The 25,303-nt window shown below is 42.8% G+C and overlaps 1 protein-coding gene across 6 annotated transcripts in view; it reads right to left on the minus strand.

The window, feature by feature from the left end:
- Nucleotides 1–25,303, minus strand: part of LOC142767442 (sorting nexin-4-like) — a 284,030-nt gene that overhangs the window by 184,488 nt on the left and 74,239 nt on the right. For all 6 annotated transcript variants that reach the window (XM_075869125.1, XM_075869115.1, XM_075869139.1 and 3 more), the window contains one exon: nt 18,211–18,283. In XM_075869125.1, the coding sequence (XP_075725240.1) occupies nt 18,211–18,283 (73 nt within the window). The remainder of the gene's footprint in view (nt 1–18,210; nt 18,284–25,303) is intronic.

A 25,303-nucleotide genomic window follows, 5' to 3' on the forward strand; every position in this document is an offset into this window, starting at 1 on the left:
TAAGAATACACACCAGGCTTTCATTCTACAGTGTCTGATAGCTCCAGTGACGAGAGTGCACATCATGATGGCTGGAGCCGTCCCTGCATGGCATCAGCTAGATTGACTGTGACAAGCTGCATACTTTCACTTGGGACAGCTGTGTGGGAACGAGAAAGGGACACTGTGCAAGGAAATATTTTGAAGTAAATCTAAGGGCCTGCGGTGAGGGGACTATGTGAATGTGTGCCGTCTTGTAATAGAGAAGCAACACTTGTACTTAGTCTGTTATCTGTTAGTAGAATCTGATAAACGTTGGTAGTACAAGTTCATGGCTACATAACAATGATGGCCAGGAGATGCCCTCCTGAAGTGACCTGCACCCTTCTTCCATGTCCTTTTTGGTGCACTGGAGGTTTTGCCCGTAGATAATAGATTCCTGGGTGGATGCTTCTGAAGGGCTTATGATTGAGCTCACTTTTACCACCTGCTTAAGGGCCAAACCTGGTGCTGGAGCTTGTTTGCCCTAGTAGAAATTTTCACCGACAAAGAGGTTTCAAGTATTACACAAACAAAGCTTGAGCACTGAAAGATTACCATACACATTCTGTACACAGACCTCTCCAACAAAATCCACTAAAGAGCCCCAAATTACCTCTATGTTGTGCCTGATAAGTAAGTAAGTAGTTTAATTGATGTTATATTTTTTAATAGGGAAGTTTACCTAGGAAAAACTAGATTGTTTTCAGTGGCACGACCTACACCATTAAAAACACCAGTAAATATAGACTGTAATGATGGTACCAGAAGCATCAGCAAAAGTAAATTCACCCTCCTGGAAACTTCATTTGACATTAAGACTGTCTATGCATTACAAACAAAGTATTTTCATAATTTCATTGCTTATAATTCCTCAATTTGCAAAATTTGCTAAAAACCCAACAATTATTGACCTACAAGGTGTTTCAAAAGTGACCTTAAGGTAGCTGCAAGCCTTAGTGGTAACCCTACTATATGGAGGCTTAAACAAGTACTGCTGTGTGCTAATCCTGTCAGGAACTTTTGGGCCTGGCCCTTTATAGCAACCTCTTTAGGACTTGGAATGCAATGCGTGTCCACACCTGATGACAGGCACTTGCCTAATTACTACCCCATCTCGCCAACAAGCAGCCCCTGTAATATGCATGAACATGTATTGTCATCTCGGGTCGCCATAAGTTTGTTGAAACCAGCTTGCTGTTAGTTCTGGCAAAATGTTTCAGAAATCAATTTCTTGCAAAGGTCAAGCTGCTTCATTTTCTTCCCCTTTATATACTCTGACGTTTGAAATAAACGTTTAGTTGAAGTTAAGCGCTTGTGTTGTGTGTTCTTTGTTATAGTGGCTGCGCTTCTTAGCAAGATGCACATAAAATTTTTCGACCATTGGAGTCTGTCATAGGTGTTTAGCACTTCTCACAATAAACTAGCAGTTCATTTTTGCGAACTGGTTTATTCTTGCTTTGCGAACTGCTTGTCACAAAATATTTTTCGAGGGTAAATGACTATGAGCTCGTTACAAAAGCTGAGGTCGGTGGCGATGCTGTCTACCATCAACGAGACAGCTAGGGAGACGACGCACACACACAAGGCCTAATGACAGTGCTACATAGTACATGCTTTGCCACAATACACTACGTGCACTTAGCCGCATAACACGTTTGCCGGCAATGTTGAATAATTCTAAAAAGACGTTTGAGGGTCGGCATTTTGAGCTAGATGGTGCTCCGAGCAATGAATTTTCGTTTAAATTTTTTTCCTTTGTCTAACCTATCTAAACTGACACTGCTAAGAAAACGGATTGTCATCATCGGTGACAGCATAATTGTTACATCGGGTGAGCGGCTGCTCACATCCCGTCTCTTCCACCTTGCGCATGCCGTATATGCCTCGCACACTTGCGCAAGATGAACCTTAAAGAATGAAAAGTGTTGGTCGTAATTCACCCAAATGACAGTCCAACTAATACCGATCCGCTCTCAGCAACACAAGCACCACACGTCCACGTACTACGTAAGCCACAATACTAAAATTGTGAGTCGAACAGGTATTCACAAATCATACAAGACATGACCTTTAATTCATACTCCTACAGCTCATTATCACTGCTTATAGATTTCGCAGCAAACACTTCAAGAGATTTGGTGTTATCTACTGAGCACCACGGTGAAATCCGTTCGCCCATCAGCGTAAATACAGCGACCTCGCAAGAACTGAGAAAAGTGGCAGCGACTTTCACGTGAATCACTCTTACACAACGCGATCACATCCCCACGGGCAGATATGGTTCTCGCTATTGCACACAGCTCATGACCAAAACCAACATTCATCACGGAGATAAAACATAAACCCACCACAGCATAGTTTCTAAAAAGCTGGTGAGACACTGTACCCTACCTAAACCACCTAAAAAAGCTTTAAGCCAAGCGTTTCTGCTGCCATCTGCTCAACCACTTCAAGCCAAGTCAAGTTGGTTTTAAGCGGCTATTGGGTGAACGGAGCGTTTTGCCCTTCAAAACCCTCGTACCCCCGGGGGAACCGAAACACTGCCTTCTACCGTCGAGTTCGTATGAGCCAGCTCATGCGAGGAACATCGGCTGAAAAAAATCAACGGTAGTTTTCGTTGCAGCATAGACACTATATACGATGCCCAAATCATCATGTAGTGCATACGGAGTTTTTATCTGCACTGCGTTTGTTTTCAACATCGGTATCCATCATTGCTGAAAGCGAACCTCGCTATAGCAAACACATTTCGGAGATGTGAAAACGTACGTATTTATATAAGTGCATTCGCGGATTGTACGACGCTGAAACATTCGTTGGCTTCGATCAAAATCGTTTTAGAGTGTTGCCAAGCTAATAACAAGCGTGCGCTGGTTGGTAGCAGTGTGATGTGACTTCGTGTCGGGTACCACCAACGCTGACACATTCAGCTGTCAGCTGTCGCATTTCCATTCATGTACAAGATAGAAACTCGAACATGCATTGCTGTGGTGATCTAAAGAAAAGTTGCATGATTAAGTGCTGCTGGTATTGCCTGCTATTTCACTTCTCGCTTGTTCTGCTTCTCCGCCACGCTCCGTAGCACATATGTTGTTTAGAAGCATTCTAACACACACATTCTCAATTTCTACTTCATTCTGATACTCATAGCTATAGGCATACAATGGTCCTTCTCCGTTGTTTTACAGTTTACTATAATATAACACGCCTTTTGTTTACAGCTGGACAGATAACTGAAAACCTTATGAGAAGCACCCGATTTGAAATCAGCTGCACGATGACGCCCCGTCACGGTGGTCTAGTGGCTAAGGTACTCGGCTGCTGACCCGCAGGTAGCGGGATCAAATCCCGGCTGTGGTGGCTGCATTTCCGATGGAGGCGGAAATGTTGTAGGCCCGTGTACTCAGATATGGGTGCACCTTAAAGAACCCCAGGTGGTCAAAATTTCCGGAGCCCTTTACTACGGCGTCTCTCATAATCAAATAGTGGTTTTGAGACGTTAAACCCCACAAATCAATCTAGCTGCACGATCACACAACAGCAGGAAGAGAAGGTCATAACATGTGTGCACAGAATGAATAAAGGTGCACTAGTATTGTACTGCACTTTGTATAGAAAAAATGAAAAAAGTGCCTCAGGTGACTTATGAGACCATTCAGCGCTGTGCATGTATTTATCTGTTCCTCCAGACTGTAATGAGCTGAAGATATTATTAGATAGTGTCGAACATTGAATCTTTGTATGTGTTTCCAAGGGCTGCTTCATTTCTGTTCAGTTTTTTAGTATATGCATAAATTTAGACTAATTATGCATGCACTTAAGCATATTCAAAATATTAAAATATTTGGTTTAGCTATGTTAGAAAACTTGCCAAAACTTCTGTACAGCGCTCTGGTGCAATCCTATGACCAATATGTGTCGCATCAAACATTTTGGACGTGCTTTATTGCATTATAGGGTATTTGGCTATTGACTTGCGAAAGCCTTCTACGCAGTGCTTGGCTGCAATTTCAAAACCAATATCTGTCTCATTAAGAAGTATCAGATGTATTTTATAGATGTTAAAGAATATTTAAACTACCAGCAAAGTGCAGAAGCCTTCAACACAGCACTGATCTGCTAACACAATCCAGCTTAGAAACCATTCGTAGTGCTCTCTAAAACGTTCAAATAAAGTTAACAAACACTAGAATGATCTACTTGGTTTGGTTCGTAATACCAGTGTGTCTGACTTTTTGTAGGCACTTGTTATATTTCTTTCATTTTTCTATTTCTCTCATTTTTTACCGGGCTTCACTTAGAAGGTAGTGATATTTATTTACGTTAGCACATTTATTGTGATACTACTGTTTCAATGCTTTCATTTTGTATTAACGTACATAACTCCTGCATTGGGCTGCAGTATTTGAAAATAAAAAAATATACCATTCGAAAGGATTCCATGCAGTGCTCAGTTCCAATCTTATGACTGATATCTGTTGCATCATGAAGTGTCGGGTGTGGTTTACTGCATTGGAGAGCATTTTGACTGCAGACAACGTTCAAAATCCTTCTGCACAGGGTTCAGTTGCAATCTTATGTCCAATATCTGTGACTTCATGAAGTGTTGTGTGCGATTTGTGTTTCTAGAGAATATTTAGACTACAGACAATGTCTTTCATACAAGATTCAGTTGCAGTCTTTTGAGCAATATCTCTCACATGAAGTGTCAGGCACAGTTAGTTGCGTTAGAGCGTATTTCGACTACAAACTATGCCCAAAAGCATTCTATGCAGTGCTTGGTTCCTATCTTATGACCAATATCTGTTGCATCATAAGGAGCCAGGTGTGCTTTCTTGCATTAAAGGATATTTCTAAAACACACATAATCAAAAGGCTTCTAAGTAGGGCTCAATCGCAGTGTTATGACCTAAATCTGTGACATCATGAAGAGTCGAGTATGGTTTATTGCATTGGAGAAGATTTTGGCTGCAGACAACGTTCAAAAGCCTTCTGCACAGGGTTCAGTTGCAATCTTATGATCGATATTTGTGACATCAAGAAGTTTCGGGTGTGGTTTGTCGCTTTAGAGAATATTTTGATTACTGACAACATTCAAAAGCCTTCTATACATGGTTCAGTTGCAATCTTATGATCGATATCTGTGACATCACGAAATGTCAGGTGTTTGTCGCGTTAAAGAATATTTTGACTACTGACAATCAAAAGCCTTCCATGCAGGGTTCAGTTGCAATCTTATGATCGATATATGTGATTTCATAAAATGCTAGGTGTGATTTGTGTTTTTAGAAAATATTTTGACTACAAAGAACGTCTTTCATACAGGATTCAGTGGCAGCCTTTTGAGCAATATTTGTCACATCATGAAGTACTTGGTGCGGTTTGTCGCTTTAGAGAATATTTTGACTACAGACAACGTCCAGAAGTCTTCCATACAGGATTCAGTTAGTACAGTATTGTAAGCAATATCTGTCACATCATGAAGTGTCAAGCACAGTTAGTTGTGTCAAAGCGTATTTCGCCGGCAAAAAAAAAAAAAGCCCAGAAGCATTCTACGCAGTTCCTATCTTATGACCAATATCTGTTGCATCATCAAGAGTCAGGTGTGGTTTGATGCATTAGAGGATATTTCTATCACAGACAACATCTGAAAGCCCTTTACATAAGGCTTTATTGCATTCTTATGACCTATCTCTGACACTTTATGACGTTTTGGGAGTGATTATTAAGTTGATGAGAGCTGTAAGTTATGAAGTGTAAATGTACTGAAAGTACCAGGATATTCAGAATGTAATGAATTTGGTAGTGTAGGTATAGCAACCTGGTGATCACTACACCTCGGTTTTTTCTAAACCTGATTTATAAACATAATTAGGGGGCGACCGCCCCTTAGTCACCGAAGAAAGGGGGGGCGCAGTGTCAGCTACACAGATTATTATAATAGGGGGGGGGGGGGGCGCTAAGGCAGCCCGTATACATTGACAATATAAGGGGGCGCTGCGGTGATCATCCTCCTCCCCCTTAAGGAGAATCCTGCGCATTCCTATGATAGACGCACAGTATCCTAGACTTAAATTTTTTGTCGCGGGAGCGGCGCATGCAGCGATGCTGATTTCTGGTGCATACCGCTGTAGTTACTCTGCTCCCTGCGATGTCAATTACGTCTAAAATAGTCAAGACTGTGGCGGGTGAAGCACTATAAATATTTTAACGCGCTATCGTATCTTCGGCATCGTACGAACCCGCTCCAGTTCAAAACGCGCCGTTCTATGCTGAACTAGGACAGTTTTAAGCCAAAAGACCAAGCAACACTGTGCATCGGCACTGGACGTGCGGGTCTCAACGCGGTCGACGCGTGCCAGTGGTTGCGCGCCCTTTTCTTTCACAGGCATGACTAGACGCTTTTGACGCGTAGGCGCATGCGTACATGTGCCAGTTATTCTTGTCCTTTCAACGACGCGCGCGAAGAGAGCAAAAAAAAAAAAGCTGCCGTGGCGTGTTTATTTACTTATTTATTTGTCATACTGTTAACCCTCACTTGAGGGTCGTTACAGGGAGGGTGAAGAATTGAGTTGCACAAAATTAAATATTTGAAAAATCGTAAGATGAACTCTGTAACATATAGCAGAATTATATGAGAAACACAGTGACATGCTTTTTCACTCAATATATTTACAACATGATCTCTATGACCAATGAAACATTTCTAAGGAAACACATACATGAACACTGCAAACTATACATTCTCAACAAAATGCCTATCAAGAGCAACCTCAAAATCACTCAAAGTTCTTATTTGCACCATATCGTTCGGTAGTTCATTCCACATATTAATAGCATCTGGAAAGAAGGAAAATCGGAAGATATCTGTTCGAGCATGTATTGGTTGTATGAATGTAGTGCATGTTGTTCTTGGAAACCTTTCGTAAGAATGCTTCAAATAATCATCCCTGTTTATTTTCACCCCAGCATGCAGGATCTGAAAAAGAAGTTTCAACCTTGTGTTGGTTTTCTCTCAAATACCAATCTGCTTCTCTCTAACTGGAGACGCTCCTCCTTTCTCGTCATGTGCTGGCTATGCTGCGGCTGCGTAGCGGAGAGCAGGAGGCTCCGCTACGCAGCAATCGTTGTTGTCGTCGTCTTTAGAAAGCGTCGACGCTGGACATTTACGCACGCAACTTCTCTTGCCAGAAGAATGCCGAAGCCGAAGTAGAAATGCTTTGCAAGCTACGTGCGAAATTGATTGACTCGCTGCAAGGCAAACGTGTCCAGACGCGCATCACCAATTACTTCAATTAATAATGGATGTCCTGTGATTTGTGAATAAATGTCATCATGATCATCATCATAATCATCAGCCTGACTACGTCCACTGCAGGACAAAGGCCTCTTCCACGTTCCGCCAGTTAACCCGGTCCTGTGCTTGCTGCAGCCAATTTATACCCGCAACCTTCTTAATCTCATCTGCCCACCTAACCTTCTGTCTCCTCCTAACCCGCTTGTCTTTCCTGGGAATCCAGTCAGTTACCCTTAACAACAAGCAGTTGTACTGTCTACGCGCTACATGCCTGGCCCATGTCCATTTCTTCTTCTTGATTTCAGCTACGATATCCTTAACCCCCGTTTGTTCCCTAATCCACCCTGCTCTCTTCTTGTCTCTTAAGGTTACACCTACCATTTTTCTTTCCATTGCTTGCTGCGTCGTCCTCAATTTAAGCTGAACCCTCTTTGTAAGTCTCCAGGTTTTTGCTCCATAGCTAAGTACCGACCAGCTACAACTGTTATATACCTTCCTCTTGAGGGATAGTGGCAATCTACCTGTCATAATTTGAGAGTGCTTGCCAAAGGTGCTCCACCCCATTCTTATTCTTCTAGTTACTTCACTCTCGTGGTTCGGCTCCACGGTTATTACCTGCCCTAAGTAGACATAGTCTTTTACAACTTGAATTGCACTATTACCTATCTCGAAGCGCTGCTCCTTTCCGAGGTTGTTGTACATTACTTTCGTTTTCTGCAGATTCATTTTAAGACCCCCCTTTCTGCTCTCCTTGTCTAACTCCGTAATCATGAGTTGCAGTTCGTCCCCTGAGTTACTCAGCAATGCAATGTCATCGGTGAAACGCAGGGTTACTAAGGTACTCTCCGTTAACTCTTATCCCTAACTGTTCCCATTCTAGGCTTCTGAAAACCTCCTGTAAGCCCGCGGTAAATAGCATTGGGGAGATTGTGTCCCCCTGCCTTACAACCTTCTTGATGGGTATTCTGTTGCTTTCTTTATGAAGCACTATGGTAGCAGTTGATCCCCTGTAGATTTCTTCCAGGATGTTTATATATACTTCATCGACGCCCTGATTCCGCAGTGTCTGCATGACGGCTGATATTTCTACTGAATCAAACGCCTTCTCGTAATCTATGAAGGCTATGTATAGTGGTTGGTTATATTCTGAGCATTTCACTATTACCTGATTGATAGCATGAATGTGGTCAATTGTTGAATAGCCTGTTCGAAATCCTGCTTGTTCCTTTGGTTGATTGAATTCTAATGTTTTCTTTACTCGGTTAGCAATTACCTTTGTAAATAGCTTGTATACTACAGGGAGCAAGCTAATCGGCCTGTAATTCTTCAAATCCTTGTCATCTCCTTTCTTATGTATTAAGATGATGTTAGCGTTCTTCCAAGACTCTCGTACCCTTCACATCAGGAGACACCTCGTAAACAGGGTGGCTAGTTTTTCTAACACAATCTTTCCTCCATCTTTCAGCAGATCTGATGTTACCTGATCCTCACCAGCAGCTTTGCCTCTATGCATGCTCTCCAAAGCTTTTCTGACTTCTTCTATCATTACTGGTGGGGTGTCATCTGGGTTGCTGCTAGTTCTTATTGTATTAAAGTCGTGGTTGTCCCAGCTATTGTACGGATCTCCGTAAAACTCCTCCGCTATTTTAACTATCCTATCTATATTGGCAGTTATTTTGCCTTCTTAGCCCCTTAGTGCATACATTCGATTTTTGTCTATCCCAAGTTTCCTCTTCACTGCTTTGACGCTTCCTCAGTTTTTCAGAGCGTGTTCGTTTCTCTCCATATTATACCTTCTTACATCGGATACCTTACGCCTATTAATCAACTTCGAAAGCTCTGCCAGTTCTATTTTGTCTGTTGTACTTGACACTTTCATCATTTGATGCTTCTTAATTAGGTTCTTCGTTTCCTGGGAAAGCTTGCCAGTGTCCTGTCTAACTGCCTTGCCTCCAACTTCCACTGCACACTCCGTAATGATACTCGTCAGATTATCATTCATTGTATCTACGCTAAGGTTGGTTTCCTCACTAAGAGCCGAGTACCTGTTCTGCAGCGACACTCTGAATTCCTGTACTTTCCCTCTCAGTGCTAGCTCATTGATTGGCTTCTAGCGTATCAGTTTCTGTCGTTCCTTCTTCAAGTCTAGGCGAATTCGAGACCGTACCATTCTATGGTCACTGCATCGTCATACTTTGCCAACCACTTTCACATCCTGCACGATTCCTGGGTGTGCACTCATTATAAAGTCTATTTCATTCTTATTTTCGCCATTAGGGCTCCTCCATGTCCACTTGCAGTTTTCTCATTTTCAGTAGAAGGTATTCAAAATCCGTAAATTATTGCGTTCTGCAAATTCTACTAGTAGCTCTCCTCTGGCATTTCTAGTACCGATGCCATAATCTCCTACTGCCTTGTCTCCAGCCTGCTTCTTCCCTACCTTTGCATTAATGTCGCCCATCACTATAGTATACTGTGTTCTTACCTTACTCATCGCCGATTCCACGTCTTCATAGAAGCTTTCAACTGAAGCGTCATCATGGCTGGATGTAGGCGCGTAAGGCTTTACCACCTTCATCTTGTATCTTTTGTTCAGTTTAATTACGATACCTACCACCCTTTTATTAATGCTATAGTATTCCGCTATGTGTTCTTACCTTACTCATCGCCGATTCCACGTCTTCATAGAAGCTTTCAACTGAAGCGTCATCATGGCTGGATGTAGGCGCGTAAGGCTTTACCACCTTCATCTTGTATCTTTTGTTCAGTTTAATTACGATACCTACCACCCTTTCATTAATGCTATAGTATTCCACTATGTTGCCAGCTATGTTTCTGTGAATTAAGAGCCCCACTCCCAGTTCTCTTCTGTATGCGAAGCCTCGATAGCAAAGGACGTGTCCAATCTGTAGCACCGTATAGGCTTCATCTGTCCTCCTAACCTCACTGAGCCCTATTATATCCCATTTAACACCCTCTAGCTCCTCGAATAGTACAGCTAGATTTCCCTCACTAGATAAGGTTCTAGCATTAAACGTTGCCAAGTTCAGGTTCCAATGGCGGCCTGTCCGAATCCAGAGATTCTTAGCACTCTCTGCTGCGTTGCAGATCTGACCGCCGCCGTGATCAGTTGCTTCGCAGCTGCTAGGGACTGAGGACCGTGAGTTATTCGACGTATGCATGAGGGAGGTAGTGGCCAGATACTGCACCAGGGTGGCCAATCCTTCTCTGGTGAAAGAGTGCGTTCCCGGCGGTGGTTGCAGGAGAGGCCGCACCCCAGGCCTCGTAATGTAGCTCCATCATCACGCGGATTTTTACTTATCCGGTTGGGAACTGCGAGGCACTGGGATTTGAACGGCGGACCTTTTGCATGCGAGGCGGATGTTCTAACCACTACGCCACCGCTGCTCCTGTGAATAAATGTAAGTTTTCCTAAACTTCCCCCTCGTGTGTTAGCTCAATGCACATATGCCACTGCATAAAGAGCCCTCCATTTTAATGCCTTCAATATTTCAAACTTTTTTTATTTCAAACAAATATTTGAGCCCCTCCGAGTTCGAATTATCAAGATTCGACTGTATCTTGGCCTGCGGTTGCAAAGTAGGGAGCCGACTACCCTCCATAACCCGTCAAAAGCAAATAGTACTGTCATGTTTCTGAGAGGAACTTCTTTATTCGCTCGGTAATATATAAATATATATATATATATATGCATATAAGAGAAAGAAGTGTATACCTAAGGGCTCATTTTTCCGTGTTTTAACACAATATTAATGAGATATCACAGACATTAATGCCAAGGAATGTACAGGGGAAGTTATTAGAACCAATGGAATGTAAATAAGAAGAAAGAAAAGTGGATAGAAAAATAACCAGCCGTGGGCCGGAATCGTCTACGACCTTCGAATAACGCGTTGGATGCTCTAACCACTGAGCTACCACAGCGGCCTTCCCTCCATCCACTTTTTTTGGGTTTATATGTGAATTTAGAAGTATGAGTGACAGTCAGCGCCATTTATAAGCCAAACGACGAGTGTGAAAACACTCTTATGCGCATATTTGGCATCACGTAGCACGTGAACTTATTATGAGCGGGCAGCTGATTAATTGTCCCTCGTTATACAACCTAAACACGCCATGTCTGCCAGTACGAGACCCTCGTTCAATGAAATAAGGGAAAGAAGTGTATACCTAAGGGCTCGTTTTTCTATGTTTTAACACAATATTAATGAAATATCACAGACATTAATGCCAAGGAATGTACAGGGGAAGTTATTAGAACCAATGGAATGTAAATAAGAAGAAAGAAAAGTGGATGGAAAAATAACCAGCCGTGGGCAGGAATCGAACCTACGACCTTCGAATAACGCGTTCGATGCTCTAACCACTGAGCTACCACAGCGGCCTTCCCTCCATCCACTTTTTTGGGTTTATATGTGAATTTAGAAGTAGGAGTGACAGTCAGCGCCATCTATAAGCCAAACGACGAGTGTGAAAACACTCTTATGCGCATGTTTGGCGTCACGTAGTACGTGAACATATTATGAGCGGGCAGCTGATTAATTGTCCCTCTTTATACAACCTAAACACACCATGTCTGCCAGTACGAGACCCTCGTTCAATGAAATAAGGGAAAAAAGTGTATACCTAAGGGCTCGTTTTTTCGTGTTTTAACACAATATTAATGATATATCACAGACATTAATGCCAAGGAATGTACAGGGGAAGTTATTAGAACCAATGGAATGTAAATAAGAAGAAAGAAAAGTGGATGGAAAAATAACCAGCCGTGGGCAGGAATTGAACCTACGACCTTCGAATAACGCGTTCGATGCTCTAACCACTGAGCTACCACAGCGGCCTTCCCTCCATCCACTTTTTTTGGGTTTATATGTGAATTTAGAAGTATGAGTGACAGTCAGCGCCATTTATAAGCCAAACGACGAGTGTGAAAACACTCTTATGCGCATATTTGGCGTCACGTAGCACGTGAACCTATTATGAGCGGGCAGCTGATTAATTGTCCCTCTTTATACAACCTAAACACACCATGTCTGCCAGTACGAGACCCTCGTTCAATGAAATAAGGGAAAAAAGTGTATACCTAAGGGCTCGTTTTTCCGTGTTTTAACACAATATTAATAATATATCACAGACATTAATGCCAAGGAATGTACAGGGGAAGTTATTAGAACCAATGGAATGTAAATAAGAAGAAAGAAAAGTGCATGGAAAAATAACCAGCCGTGGGCAGGAATCGAACCACCTACGACCTTCGAATAACGCGTTCGATGCTCTAACCACTGAGCTACCACAGCGGCCTTCCCTCCATCCACTTTTTTGGGTTTATATGTGAATTTAGAAGTAGGAGTGACAGTCAGCGCCATCTATATATATATATATATATATATATATATATATATATATATATATATATATATATATATATATATATATATATATATAGGTATGGGATATATATATATATATATATAGTCAAGTAGATCCTTCGTGAGCGGTCACAACGGGGTTTATTTCGACGTTTCGGCCTAGAGTCTGGCCTTCATCAGGATCCTGATGAAGGCCAGACTCTAGGCCGAAACGTTGAAATAAACCACTATATGGAACACTGCGGCCACTCAACCACCATGCCTATATATATATAAATATAAATATATATATGTATATACACACACACACACACATGCACAATGCACAGTCCCAGCAGGGCTGTCATGACAAGAAATTAACAAGACAGCATAAGCACAATTATGACACATCTCCTACTCAAGGCGGATCAACTTTCAACAACAGAAATATATAAACATATTAACAAGAACCATCTTACGTTACACTCACGAATACCGAACCGAGTTACAACAGCCAGAACAGAGTCAAAAGAACCATACTGCACTACATTCAGAGATACTGTAATGGTCTGTTTTTTTTTTATAATCCTGTAATCACAATCATGTAATCACAATCATGTGATATCTTTGCCTGGAATGCGCAGCAATTAACTAAATGTTACTGCGATCTTTTGGGCACTCACACTGAAGGACGCAAGAGTTAGGCTGGTAGCCAGTTTCTGGGCTTTCCAGGCTAAGGGAAAAACTCGTATGGCTCGTCATACAAGTCTGAAACACCACTTGGCTTTTGTTTTACTAGCATTTTTCGGTTACATTTTCTCTGAATGCTGCCTTTTGTATCAACGACATACGACGAGAACTGTCTTGCCCGCCAACAGATGACGCCTTTTCGCCTGAAGCCTTTGACCCAGACGGTGTCATCAGACGCAAATGAAAGAAGGTGGCGGGCAGCTTGGCAGAGATTATAATTTGTCTTTGCTGGTCCCAAACAATAGCATCCTTTTTCAGGTTACATGTCTTTGGTATCAACCTATTTTGGTTGAGAGTTTGAAGCCCCATGAGCAGCCCCACCATTATTTCGCTTAGTGGTCCTAGGGTGAAGCTAACAGAGCCAGATAGGGGTCACGAGACTTTAGCAGTAGCCGTTTGACTGTTTTCACCGTTCGTTCAACCTACCTGCTTGCTTGCAGATATCTAGATCTACATTTCACACTTCTGAATCTATATGCCTTTGCAAACACCTTAAATTCCTTGCTGAGAAATTGAGCACCGTTACCTGTCACAAGCACTTCCGATATACAGTTCCTAGTGAAAACATATTTCATACGACTAACAATGCTACTGCTGGTCAGAGATGTCAGTGAACACAACTCTGAAAACTGAGACAGCTAGTCCATCAAAAGCAAGTAGTTACGACCATTGAAATGGAAGATATCTGGAGCGACCCTTTGCCAATCGATTAGATGCCTGTGTTGGGATCATTGGTTCAATAGGTTGGAAAGGTGGGCTAGTTGGTAATTCATGATGTTTCAGCGAACTGGGAGCGCGGGGGTAAACACAGACATAAAGCAAAGAGGAGGCACACAGCACGAACGCTCAACTAACAACTGGTTTATTCTCACGTTTGAAGGACATATAAGTACACAAGGGCACGCTTGCTGCTCACACTATCATCTTATTTCTGTTGACATGCGCACCCTTGTGTATTTATATGTCCTTCAAACATGAGAATAAACCAGTTGTTAGTTGAGCGCTCGTGCTGTGTGCCTCCTCTGCTTTGTGTCTGTGTTTAACCCCGTGCTCCCAATTCGCTGAACCATCATTGGTTCACTTGGCTGGTCTCGAAATTGCAGACATGGCAGTTGACAACTAAAGAAGCAAGCTGAGAGCTCAAGCCCGGCCACCAAACAGATTCTTGTGCTCTCGCCCTGCATATCCCGATGACCCTCATGAACCAGACTCAACATTTTAGGAGAAAGTGCAGCACAACGAGGTGAGTGCCATGCATGAGCACTCTTTTACACATGCTCAATGATGTATGATCATGTGAATATGGCCTAATTACAAAGGTAACGACACAAGGCATGGCAGGCCTCGTCCTTCGCTTGCTCCTTGGCTACCAGTAGAAAGTGATTCGAATCAGCCAACTCTCACAACACACCCGAGACAAACAAGTTGATGTCAACAGAAAGGAAGTCCTTGTTTTTTTTCTCTCGTGCTGGTGCTCAAGAAAGTGCGTGAATGATTTCCAATTTTTTTCTTGAAAAAAATATTCCACCTCAAAGATGAATTGCATCAGACTCATTGGGAATTATTGAATGTGCAGTGGTAGAATATCTATTGAGTTCTCTCCTAGGAATGTAACTAGCGGTTTGTTATCTGTTTCTAGCGTCTGCAGCCCACACACGTAAATTTCAAGACGTTCAGCGGCCCATGTTAGAGATACCTAAGGTCTCCTTATCAATTCGTATTTCTGTTGGTGTTACGATCTGGAAATAGACACACACAACTGGCTGTCTTTCTTTGTTTAGTTGTACCTTGATAAGGCAGATACTTGGGCTAGTTGGTGATTTGGAACTAAAATATTTGCACAGTGCAAGAAAACGAGCAGTTACAGTGTAGCTACCGAAAGAAGAAACTTGGACAGGAAAGAGCACTGACTACAACTAAATTTTATTAGTGAAAACGCTGGATATATACACATGATAGTAAGTTTCTTTCTTGCGTACTTACCCTGTAACTACTTCATTTTTTTAAAGTAAACAGTGTGAAAAACGAAGACAGAGAAGTAGGAAGACACAGGACAAATGCTGTCCTGTGTCCTACTTCTCTGTCTTCGTTTTTCACGCTGTTTACCTTAAAAAATGAATTGTTACCAACTCGTCCAATTTTAAATACTTCTCTATAACTATTTGTTTTCTTGCGCTGTGCAAACATGTTGGTTTGTACCTGAAGCAGAACTGCCCCCAAACCGTACGAAGACACATATGCAAGAAGAATATTTTGATCATGTGTATAAAACTTTACCATACACCTATCAGAACAGACAGCATGTTTGACGCTGTGAAAGCCATCTGCAGAGGCACAGCCCAAATCAACTCCTAGTTTCCTTGCAGCAACTGACGTAACGGCACGGTCTTATCTGCCTGGGATAAACCACGAGCAACGATTTGCTAGACCAAGAAACTTGTGCATGGCACTGATATTTTCCGGCGGATTCATATCAGTGATCGCAACTTTCGCTGAGTCTGGCCTTAAGCCATCTTTGCTTACTCAGAATCCCGAAAAACAAAACTTTTTTGCACTGAAATGACTGTTTTTTTTATTCCAGGTTACCTCGGCTTCTGCTAAGCAGTCTAAAATCTGGAACAGCCGCTCATCATGCTCAGAGAAGAACCACCAAAGACCAGTACATCAATCATTAGGTTTACGACTCCCGGCACGCCATCAAGGATTTTACACACTTGCCTTTGAAAGTACAGTAGACTCCCTTTATGATAAACTCCAAGGGACCTCGATCATTTGCTCGTCTTATCAGGAGTTTGACTGATCAGAAGTACACCCAAAAGCCAAATGTTAACAAGCCAAGTACACTTAAATATGTTGCTTGAAAACACGGAATAAAGTACACTAGCAATCGGGAGGAAAGAAACAAGGAAAAGCATTTATTTGGCTCAGCTTGATAAAAACTATCCTTTCAACTAGAGTATTTAGACTAATCTAGCAAGTACTCAATTTCCCGATTTAATAACTATGCTCATGAAAACTCCTACTACGTTTAGCAACAAAACTGTAGCACGACCCTTTCTTCAACAGGCTAGGGGTAAAAGAGATACCAGCTTAATGCGTTGACCTTTCCTTTTCATTTATCTCGCTTCCTCTATCCACATCACAATTTGCTTTCGATATGCTTAGAGTCTTGGTGCCAAAAGTGATCTCTCTCTCTCTTTTTTTTTTTTTCATTTTGCTTTCTCACTTCAAGACTAGAATGTTCGTTGCGCAGAATCTTTGTCAATTTTGGTCGCTGCGAGAGTTCGTCTTAACAGAAGAGGCATGTTACACAGTTAGTCTTAAGCAGGTTTTTCTGCATTGAGTCTATGAGAAAACAAACAAATGTCCCCGTCTTGTCCGTCGCAAAAATTCGTCGTAACAGAGTTAATTTTAAAGGGAGTTCATTGTATTCTGGGGAAGAGGTTATGCCGAATGGCAGATGCTCAAAGCAGTAATGGTCAAAAGGAGTAATAAACGTTGTCAGTAGCTGACTGTCATGAATTTGTCTTGGGAGCACTTGCAAAGAACTGGATTGAAAAAGATGGGAGACGGGCGTGGCATAACAAACACACTTACTAGAAAGGACGGACAGAACTAATGCACAAAATTTGCGTTGAGCACTCAAAAATTAACTTCATTTCACAACTTTTACATACACCAGTCTGCTACTGACGGTAACCAAAACTAAGCGTTAGAGCCAACTCTCACCCTAGTAAACATCTATTCAAGATGGCGCCTCGGTATCAAAATGTTCTTACAGTTCACGTTGCGTTACCACGTTGGCTCGGTACCCTCGTTGTGTCGACGGTTCGTTGATGGTGTTCTTCAACATCCTCCCCAAGTTCCTACAGTCGTCCTCTTTCGCTGAAGAATCCGCTTGACCTTATTGTCGATTGGTTCTGGCCTTCGTTGTCTTCTCTGGCTCACTTAGGCTCCGCCTAACTTGTCAACGGCGTCCCGACTGTGGCTCGGGCCCCATACATTTTGGATCGAAGCGGAGGAGCTGTAGTACACCCAGGAACTGCGGTGAAAGGTTGCAGCAAGTTCGGGCAGCCACACTTGAGTTTTCCGAGGTCGACAGACACTCACCGGGCCTCTTCCCCGACAACCTCAGTACCGGGCAGCTCCACTGCTTTTATAGCGGTAGCAACAGTGGTTTTCCTGATCTTCGCAGTTCAAAGCCCCAACGCACAGTGACATATCCTCTGGGATTTCCCATTACGGCTCGGGTAACATGCCACGAGCCTTTCTTCGACCAATCTTGTAGTGAACGTGGCGTGTCAATGCAAAATCGGGGTTCTCACGCACAGATGTCGCATTCCAGTGCCTGGCACGTGTGCCGTGCCCTCTTACTTATGACAATGACAGTCCTTGCTTAGGTGCACTTGCTGAAATCCAGAGTTCGCGTCAAGTTTTGAAATAATGCTGCTCCGCTAAGCAGTCCTGGCGTCTCATCAACAGTAGGAAGCACGAACCTGTCAGCTGTGTGGCTCAGATTCGTACTTGCCCAGAGGGCTTCAACACGGGCACTATGGCAGCACTGCATGCATCTGGTCAGCCCTTCCACTTTACTCCGCTTCTTTCTATTTCCTCTAACTCGCATTTCACACCATCCCTCAGCAGTGTGAATGGCATAGAGCACCATGTATGCTTTACCGTACAATGCAAGCACATTTGTACTTGGCCGCAATGTCTTATAGATTCTCAGCTACATTCCTTACTTTAGATTTGGACAGACAGCAAAGTACTCACTGCTCGTGACCTTAGGAAGTTTGTCAAGTTCGCCTTGAGCTCTGTGCAGTACCTTTTCAGCTCCTCAAATTCTCTGAAAAAAAACAAACATGTAGTGGTAGTTCAGAAAAAAATGAAATGCCTGAACACAGGGTGTTGCTGGAGCCAACATTTCTACAAGCATACCTGTCTTCTTCAAGAGCACACAGAAGACAAATTGCTCATTAAAGAGCAGTGCATGCTAGGAACACTGCCCTGAATATTCTCATGAACAGGGGAAAAAGTTTTGTAACCCCAGCCCAACGCCCACATCAGTGTAGTGAGGTGGTATACTGATGGTTCAGCGAACTGGGAGCACGGGGGTAAATACAGACACAAAGCAAAGAAGAGGCACACAGCATGAGCGCTCAACTAACAACTGGTTTATTCTCACGTTTGAAAGACACTTGCAATGTGAAGCTAAAACATTGCAATTGTTTTAGCTTCACATTGCAATTCCTGCAAGTGTCAACCGTTGTTTGAAAACACAAGTGTACTTTTCCGGCATCCGCTTCAAACCACGCGTGAAATTTCCGAAGCATATCACATTTCTAGAAATAAGAATCTGTATTTGCCATCCAACATTATCACTACTTGACTGTGAGTTTAACTATATTGATAATTCGTAGACAAGTGCTTCGAATGAACGCCACGCTTGCTGCTCACACTATCATGTTATTTCTGTTGACATGTGCACCCATGTGTACTTATATGTCCTTCAAACGTGAGAATAAACCGGTTGTTAGTTGAGCGCTCATGCTGTGTGCCTCTTCTTTGCTTTGTGTCTGTGTTTACCCCCGCGCTCCCAGTTCGCTGAAACATCATGAATTACCAACTAGCCCACCTTTCCATCCTGTTGCAAGGTGGTATACTATCAGAGCTTAAAGGGGTCATGTAAAACTTACTCAAATAATCATCAAATGCTTTCATTAAATGATTTATTGCCTCACAGATTGAGAGCTGCAAAAATTTTTAGAATCCGTCAAGTACGAGCAGAGCCAGGGTATTACAACAGAGTTACAGCAGAGCAGTTACAGGCATGCATTAAATGCTTTCCTTCTCTTTTTGCATTGGCGAGTGTGCTAAAGGTTACACAGGGGGTAAGGGGGGACGACAAGGCCACAAAAAGATGTGTGTGTTGACCAGCTGACTTCATGACCTTCTTTATTATTTCTTCAAATGCTCAACTTACTTTCTCTTGGAATGCAGGCATGTAGGAGCATCTTGCAGCAGCTGCAGCAACTATGCAGCTCACAATGCTCAAGCCAGCCAATAGACACTGACTTCGTTTGTGCTCACAGCACAGAAATTTGGGCGTATGACTTTATTTGTAGAGAGAACAGTAAGCAATTTTAACTCACTTTAAGAATAAATTGTAAATTCCAGGCCATGTGCTATGATGATGTTTCGCTATGATGTTTCGGTCACGTGTTCTCAGGAGCATTGACTACCAATCAGCAGCAATTTTTTACCATGCTCAAAAACAGTTGAAGAGCCCCTAAACGTCTGGTAAAAAAAAGGTTTACTGAAGTGCAACATTACACTCTGCTTCACAAACAATGCACAGAATGAGTACAAGTTCCACAAAAATGTAACTGAGCTTTCAAAACATTTGCAAATCAAGGAATTTTCTTTTAGTGTGGCACAAACAGAAGGTGCGAAAAATTACTCTCTGTAACACTAGATACAGGACAATGCCATGAGCTAGACCAATACACATAAAACTAACCTCAAGGAAAATTCTGAGCACAAAAAAGAAAGAGCTGAAAGCTGAAGAACCTAACTGATGCCGAGCATAACATTTTGAAACAACTGAAAAACACAAAGCCATGTACGTTTCTTGTTTCAATTTTGCTGTATTTGGTTCACGCCCACAAAGACTTTCAGCAATTCTCAGTATAGACCTCACCTCAGTGTTTAAGAAGCCTCATGATTATAGTAGATCGTTTTGTTAAGATTGTGCGCAGGACTCGAACAGTAAAACTTATTCCAGAGCTTGAATGACCCCTAGTTATAAGGCCGGAGAGTTCGACACGTATGGTAAAGAACAGCCCGTCCCAACAATGGTCAGCTTTTTCACGGCCGATGCTCTCTACACCCCCTCCACCCGCTCTCAGTGCACAGAGTGTATCGCTGGTAGCCTTTTTGCTTTTTTGGTAGACATTAGGCTCTTTGGTAGACAAATGGTAGACATTTGCTTTTTAATCGAAAATGCGCACAAGTATGAACGCAGACACCTGATCAAGATGGGTGGGTGTTGAGGAAGTGGTTCAACTTTGGTCTTGGCCTAGTATTCAATCATTTTGGTTAACAGACACAATTCAGGCCCAATCAGGCTAGGCCGAATCACTGTTAGTGATTTTTAGTGGCGGTAGTGGGCAATCAAAATGTGGCTTTGTGCGGCTCTACTTGAAGGAAAAAAGGCTTGTGTGGCGCATGTAATACTTGAATGGCATTTTGCGATTCGACTGTGATCTTCTGGATACGGGCTGCGGGGTGATGAAATCGAACGATCAGTACCATTCAGCCACAGAAAATTTCGGTCGTGATGCGTACAATCTAAGTGGCCTGAAACGTAATGGGCAAATTTCCGCAATGGCATTTCTTTTTTCGTAGTTCTTTTTTCTGTGTTCATTTCATCGACAACGAGAGTCTTTCAATGTCAATTTTTGGAAATTTGAATGCATACAGTGTGGTTTTATGCCTTGATTCTCGGACATGCGAGACTGCATGCTCGGCACATTTAGCACTACTGTAGCCTATAAAAAAGGTTGTTTCAGGTGTAGTGCGAATATTTATGTTTTCTGCAATGTACGTTATCAGCAGTCTATGTTTTAGTGGGAAATAAAGTTCTAGAAAATTTCACCCTACGTAATATGCGCACCCTCAACTTGGAGACAGATTTTTTTGAAAAAAAAAAAAGTGAGCCTATTATGTAAGTAAATAAGGTAACTATCAATATAGATAGGATAGTTAAAGTAGCAGCAGAGTTATACAGAGATCTGTACAGTAGCCGGTACAACCACGACCATAATGTAAGAACTAGCAGTACCCGAGACGACCAGTAATGACAGAAGTCAGGAAAGCCTTGGAGGGAACGCAAAGAGGCAAAGCTGCTGGAGAGGATCGGTAATATGAGATCTGCTGAAAGATGGAGGACAGATATTGTGTTAGAAAACTGGCCACCCTGTTTTTGAAGTGTCTCCTGATGGGGAGGGTGTTGGAAAATGATAGTAGACGAAAAGGACGGAGGGTTCTGGCCTTGGGATCTCGCGCTACAGCAGCAATTCACAAAGTCGGGCTGCGGTTTATTGTAAATAAACCCCTTATTCTACGCAGCGGGAGGCTCGATTCTCTGTAAGTGGTGCTGAAAACCATCAGAACAATCAACCATGTCTATGAACTCAAGGTAATCGTCTTCCCGCTAACAGATTCAACCAACCGACATGCAGCTGCTCAATGCGTAGACCCAACATAGAAGCTCTCAAACTGAAGTGCAAATCTCAGAGAGTTCAATTAACACACATTATCAACAAGGCAGAAACGCTCTCTCAAGAAAGCGTCACAGAAGAAGAGCTTTGTATTTTCAACGAACGCCTCAACCAGCATAACACCGACTTGAAGGCCATTGACTGTGACATCGTTCCTCTGCTATCAACCACGGAAGTGGAGGCAGAGTTTGGCCGGGTAGTGGAATACAACGATCGAGCCGTAACCACGTCAGCGAAGCTGAAGTATAGGCTACGCCAACTTCAACTTTTCCGGAACCTTGCACCACCAACAGCCCCTACTGAACCCGTGTTACGCACGCCCAAGTCCGCTATCCAACTTCCCAAAATCAACCTCATGTGAAGTTAGATGGCCAACCTCAACGTGCATGCCTTTTTGGGAGCAGCATAGTCAACTGATTCACAACAACGGTGGGCTCCGCAAAGTACACCGGTTCGCCTATCTAGGTTCGGTTCTGACCAGTGACGCGGCATAAGCTATCGCCAGTCTTCCAGCAACGGCAAGCTGCTATTAAGAAGCCCTGGACATTTTGAAACAACGCTTCACCAAGACCGACACCATCATTCAGGCACACATTCAGCAACTTATCGACATACGACCCGTGCAGTCATCTAATGATCTTCGAGGACCTTTACGACACGGCCCAATCCCAGACACATGCCCTCAAGACTCTCAGAGTATCAAAGGACAATTACTCCACAATGTTATACCCCATCCTGCTCAAGTCTCTTCCTCACAACATCATCCCCGACTTCCACAAGACCATCGCACACCAATGTACAGAGCACACAGGCCAGCAAAAAAGGCACAGCCAACTACAAAAGCCAAGTAATCAGTCTTTACTGCTTTTTGTTCAAATAGAAATCGAGGCTCAAGAGCAAACAGACCTGCAAGTTTTTATGAGAGAAGACGCATCAAATGCCAAGCTACAGATTCTCACACCAGCGCAACGTCCTTCTCGCGACATTCATCTAGCACGCAGTGTTTGACTTCATTAATAAAATCTTCTGATAAGAAGAACGCCTGCTTTTCCTGTGAATCAGCTGCGCATTATACCGAGCAATGCGACTTTCCAATACAGTAAAATCTCGATGATACGATTATGATTGATGCGAATTCGGCGATGATACAAATTTCAAGGTTGTTTTGAATCGACTACATTATAAAAATTACACCGTGATTCGGTGTTATACGACTGGTTTCCCCAGCCACCGCTGATGATGTGAATGTGCAATTGACTGATGCATGAAAACGCCACGAGAACGATGCGAAAAAATCTGTCCGAGACCGATTTCCCCGCCACGCGATAGGTTAGTATCAGCTTTTTGCTTACGGCTTTGGCTTCACCGGCTGCTCTATTGCTCTATCTCTCAAACCACGTGATGTCAACAACCCAAAAATATTCTGTGGCCACAGTGTGCAGCAGAAGCCCCTTTGACCGCATGACCATGTGACAATAAGGTAAAGCTTGTGGACGAAGATGGGAGTGTCAAAAAGTATTCTGTGGCCACAGTGTGCTGCAGAAGCCGCTTGGACCACATAACAATAAGATAAAGCTTGTGGACAAAGGTGCGAGTATGAAAAAATATTTTGTGGCCACACTGTGCTGCAGAAGCCCCTTCGACCACTCGAAAATAGGATAAAGTCTGTGGACGAAGGTGCAAGTATGAAAAAAATATAATGTGGCCACAGTGCGCTGCAGAAGCCCCTTTCACTGCATGACCATGTGACAATAAGGTAAAGCCTGTGGACAAAGGTACAAGTAGGAAAAATTTTCTGTGGCCACCATGTGCTACTGAAGCACCTTCGATCACGTGAGCGTAAGATAAAGCTTGTGGACGAAAGTGCGAGTATGAAAAAATATTTTGTTGCCACACTGTGCTACAGATGCCCGTTTGACTGCATGACCTTGTAACAATAAGGTAAAACCTGTGGACAAAGGTACGAGTATGAAAAAATACTCTGTGACCACACTATGCTGCAGAAACCCCTTCGACCACTCAAAAATAGGATAAAGCCTGTGGACGAAAGTGCAAGTATGAAAAATATATTTCGTGGCCCCAGTGGGCTGCAGAAGCCCCTTTCACTGCATGACCATGAGACAATAAGGTAAAGCCTGTGGACAAAGGTACAAGTATGAAAAGTTTTCTGTGGCCACCATGTGCTACTGAAGCACCTTCGATCACGTGAGCGTAAGATAAAGCTTGTGGACGAAGGTGCGAGTATGAAAAAATATTTTGTGGCCACACTGAGCTACAGATGCCCGTTTTACTGCATGACCTTGTAACAATAAGATAAAACCTGCGGACAAAGGTGCGAGTATGAAAAAATACTGTGTGGCCACACTATGCTGCAGAAACCCCTTCGACCACTCGAAAATCGGATAAAGCCTGTGGACGAAAGTGCAAGTATGAAAAAAATATTTTGTGGCCACAGTGGGCTGCAGAAGCCCCTTCGTCCATGTGACAATAAGATAACGCCTGTGAACAAAGGTGGCAGTATGAAAAATAATCTGTGGCCACAGGATGCAGCAGAAGCCCCTTTGACTGCATGATCATGTAACAAAAGATAAATCTTGTGGACTAAGATGCGAGTATAAAAAAATATTTTGTGGCCACACTGTGCTACAGATGCCCCTTCAACTGCATGACCTTGTAACAATAAGGTAAAACTTGTTGACGAAGATGCGAGTATCAAAAAATATTTTGGGGCCACACTGTGCTGCAGAAGCCCCTTCGACCACAGGAAAATAGGATAAAGCCTTCGGACGAATGTGCAAGTATGTAAAAAATATTTTGTGGCCCCACTGTGCTACAGATGCCCCTTCGACGACGTGACAGTAAGATAAAGCCTGTGGACAAAAGTGGAAGTATAAAATAATATTCTGTGGCAACAGTGTGCTGCAGAAGCCCCTTTGATCGCATGACCATGTGACAATAAGGTAAATCTGGTGAACAAAGGTGCGAGTATGAAAAAATATTCTGTGGCCACAGTGTGCTATAGAAGCCCCTTTGACCATGTGACAATAAAATAAAGTCTGTGGACAAAGGTGGAGTAGGAAAAATATTCTGCAGAAGCCCCTTTGACTGCATGACCATGTGGCAATAAAGTAAAATGTGTGGACAAAGGTGTGAGTGTGAAAAATTATTCTGTAGCCACAGTGCCCTATAGAAGCTCCTTCGACCAGGTGACAATAAAATAAAGCCAGTAAACAAAGATGGGAGTATAAAAAAACATTCTTTGGCCACAGTGAGCTGCAATAGCCCCCTTTGATCACATGACCATGTGATAACAAGGTAAAACCTGTGGACAAAGGTGCGAGTATGAAAAAATATTCTGTGGCCACACTGGCCATCACCTCAGCACTCCTCACATGGCGAGAGAACAAGGAAAAGCGCATTAAGTATTATGGTAATGCCCTTTCTTGATAGACAAAACCAAATGCTTGCACTGCATAACCAGTCACCCTATACAGTTTACTCTCGTTACAACGAAGCATTATAATCTGGCAAAATGTGTCTGTTTTAACCGAAGTCCATAATATCCAAACTTCACGAGGGGGAGA

This window comes from Rhipicephalus microplus, chromosome 1 (genome assembly GCF_043290135.1).
Source record: "Rhipicephalus microplus isolate Deutch F79 chromosome 1, USDA_Rmic, whole genome shotgun sequence".
In the NCBI taxonomy this organism is placed as follows: domain Eukaryota; kingdom Metazoa; phylum Arthropoda; class Arachnida; order Ixodida; family Ixodidae; genus Rhipicephalus; species Rhipicephalus microplus.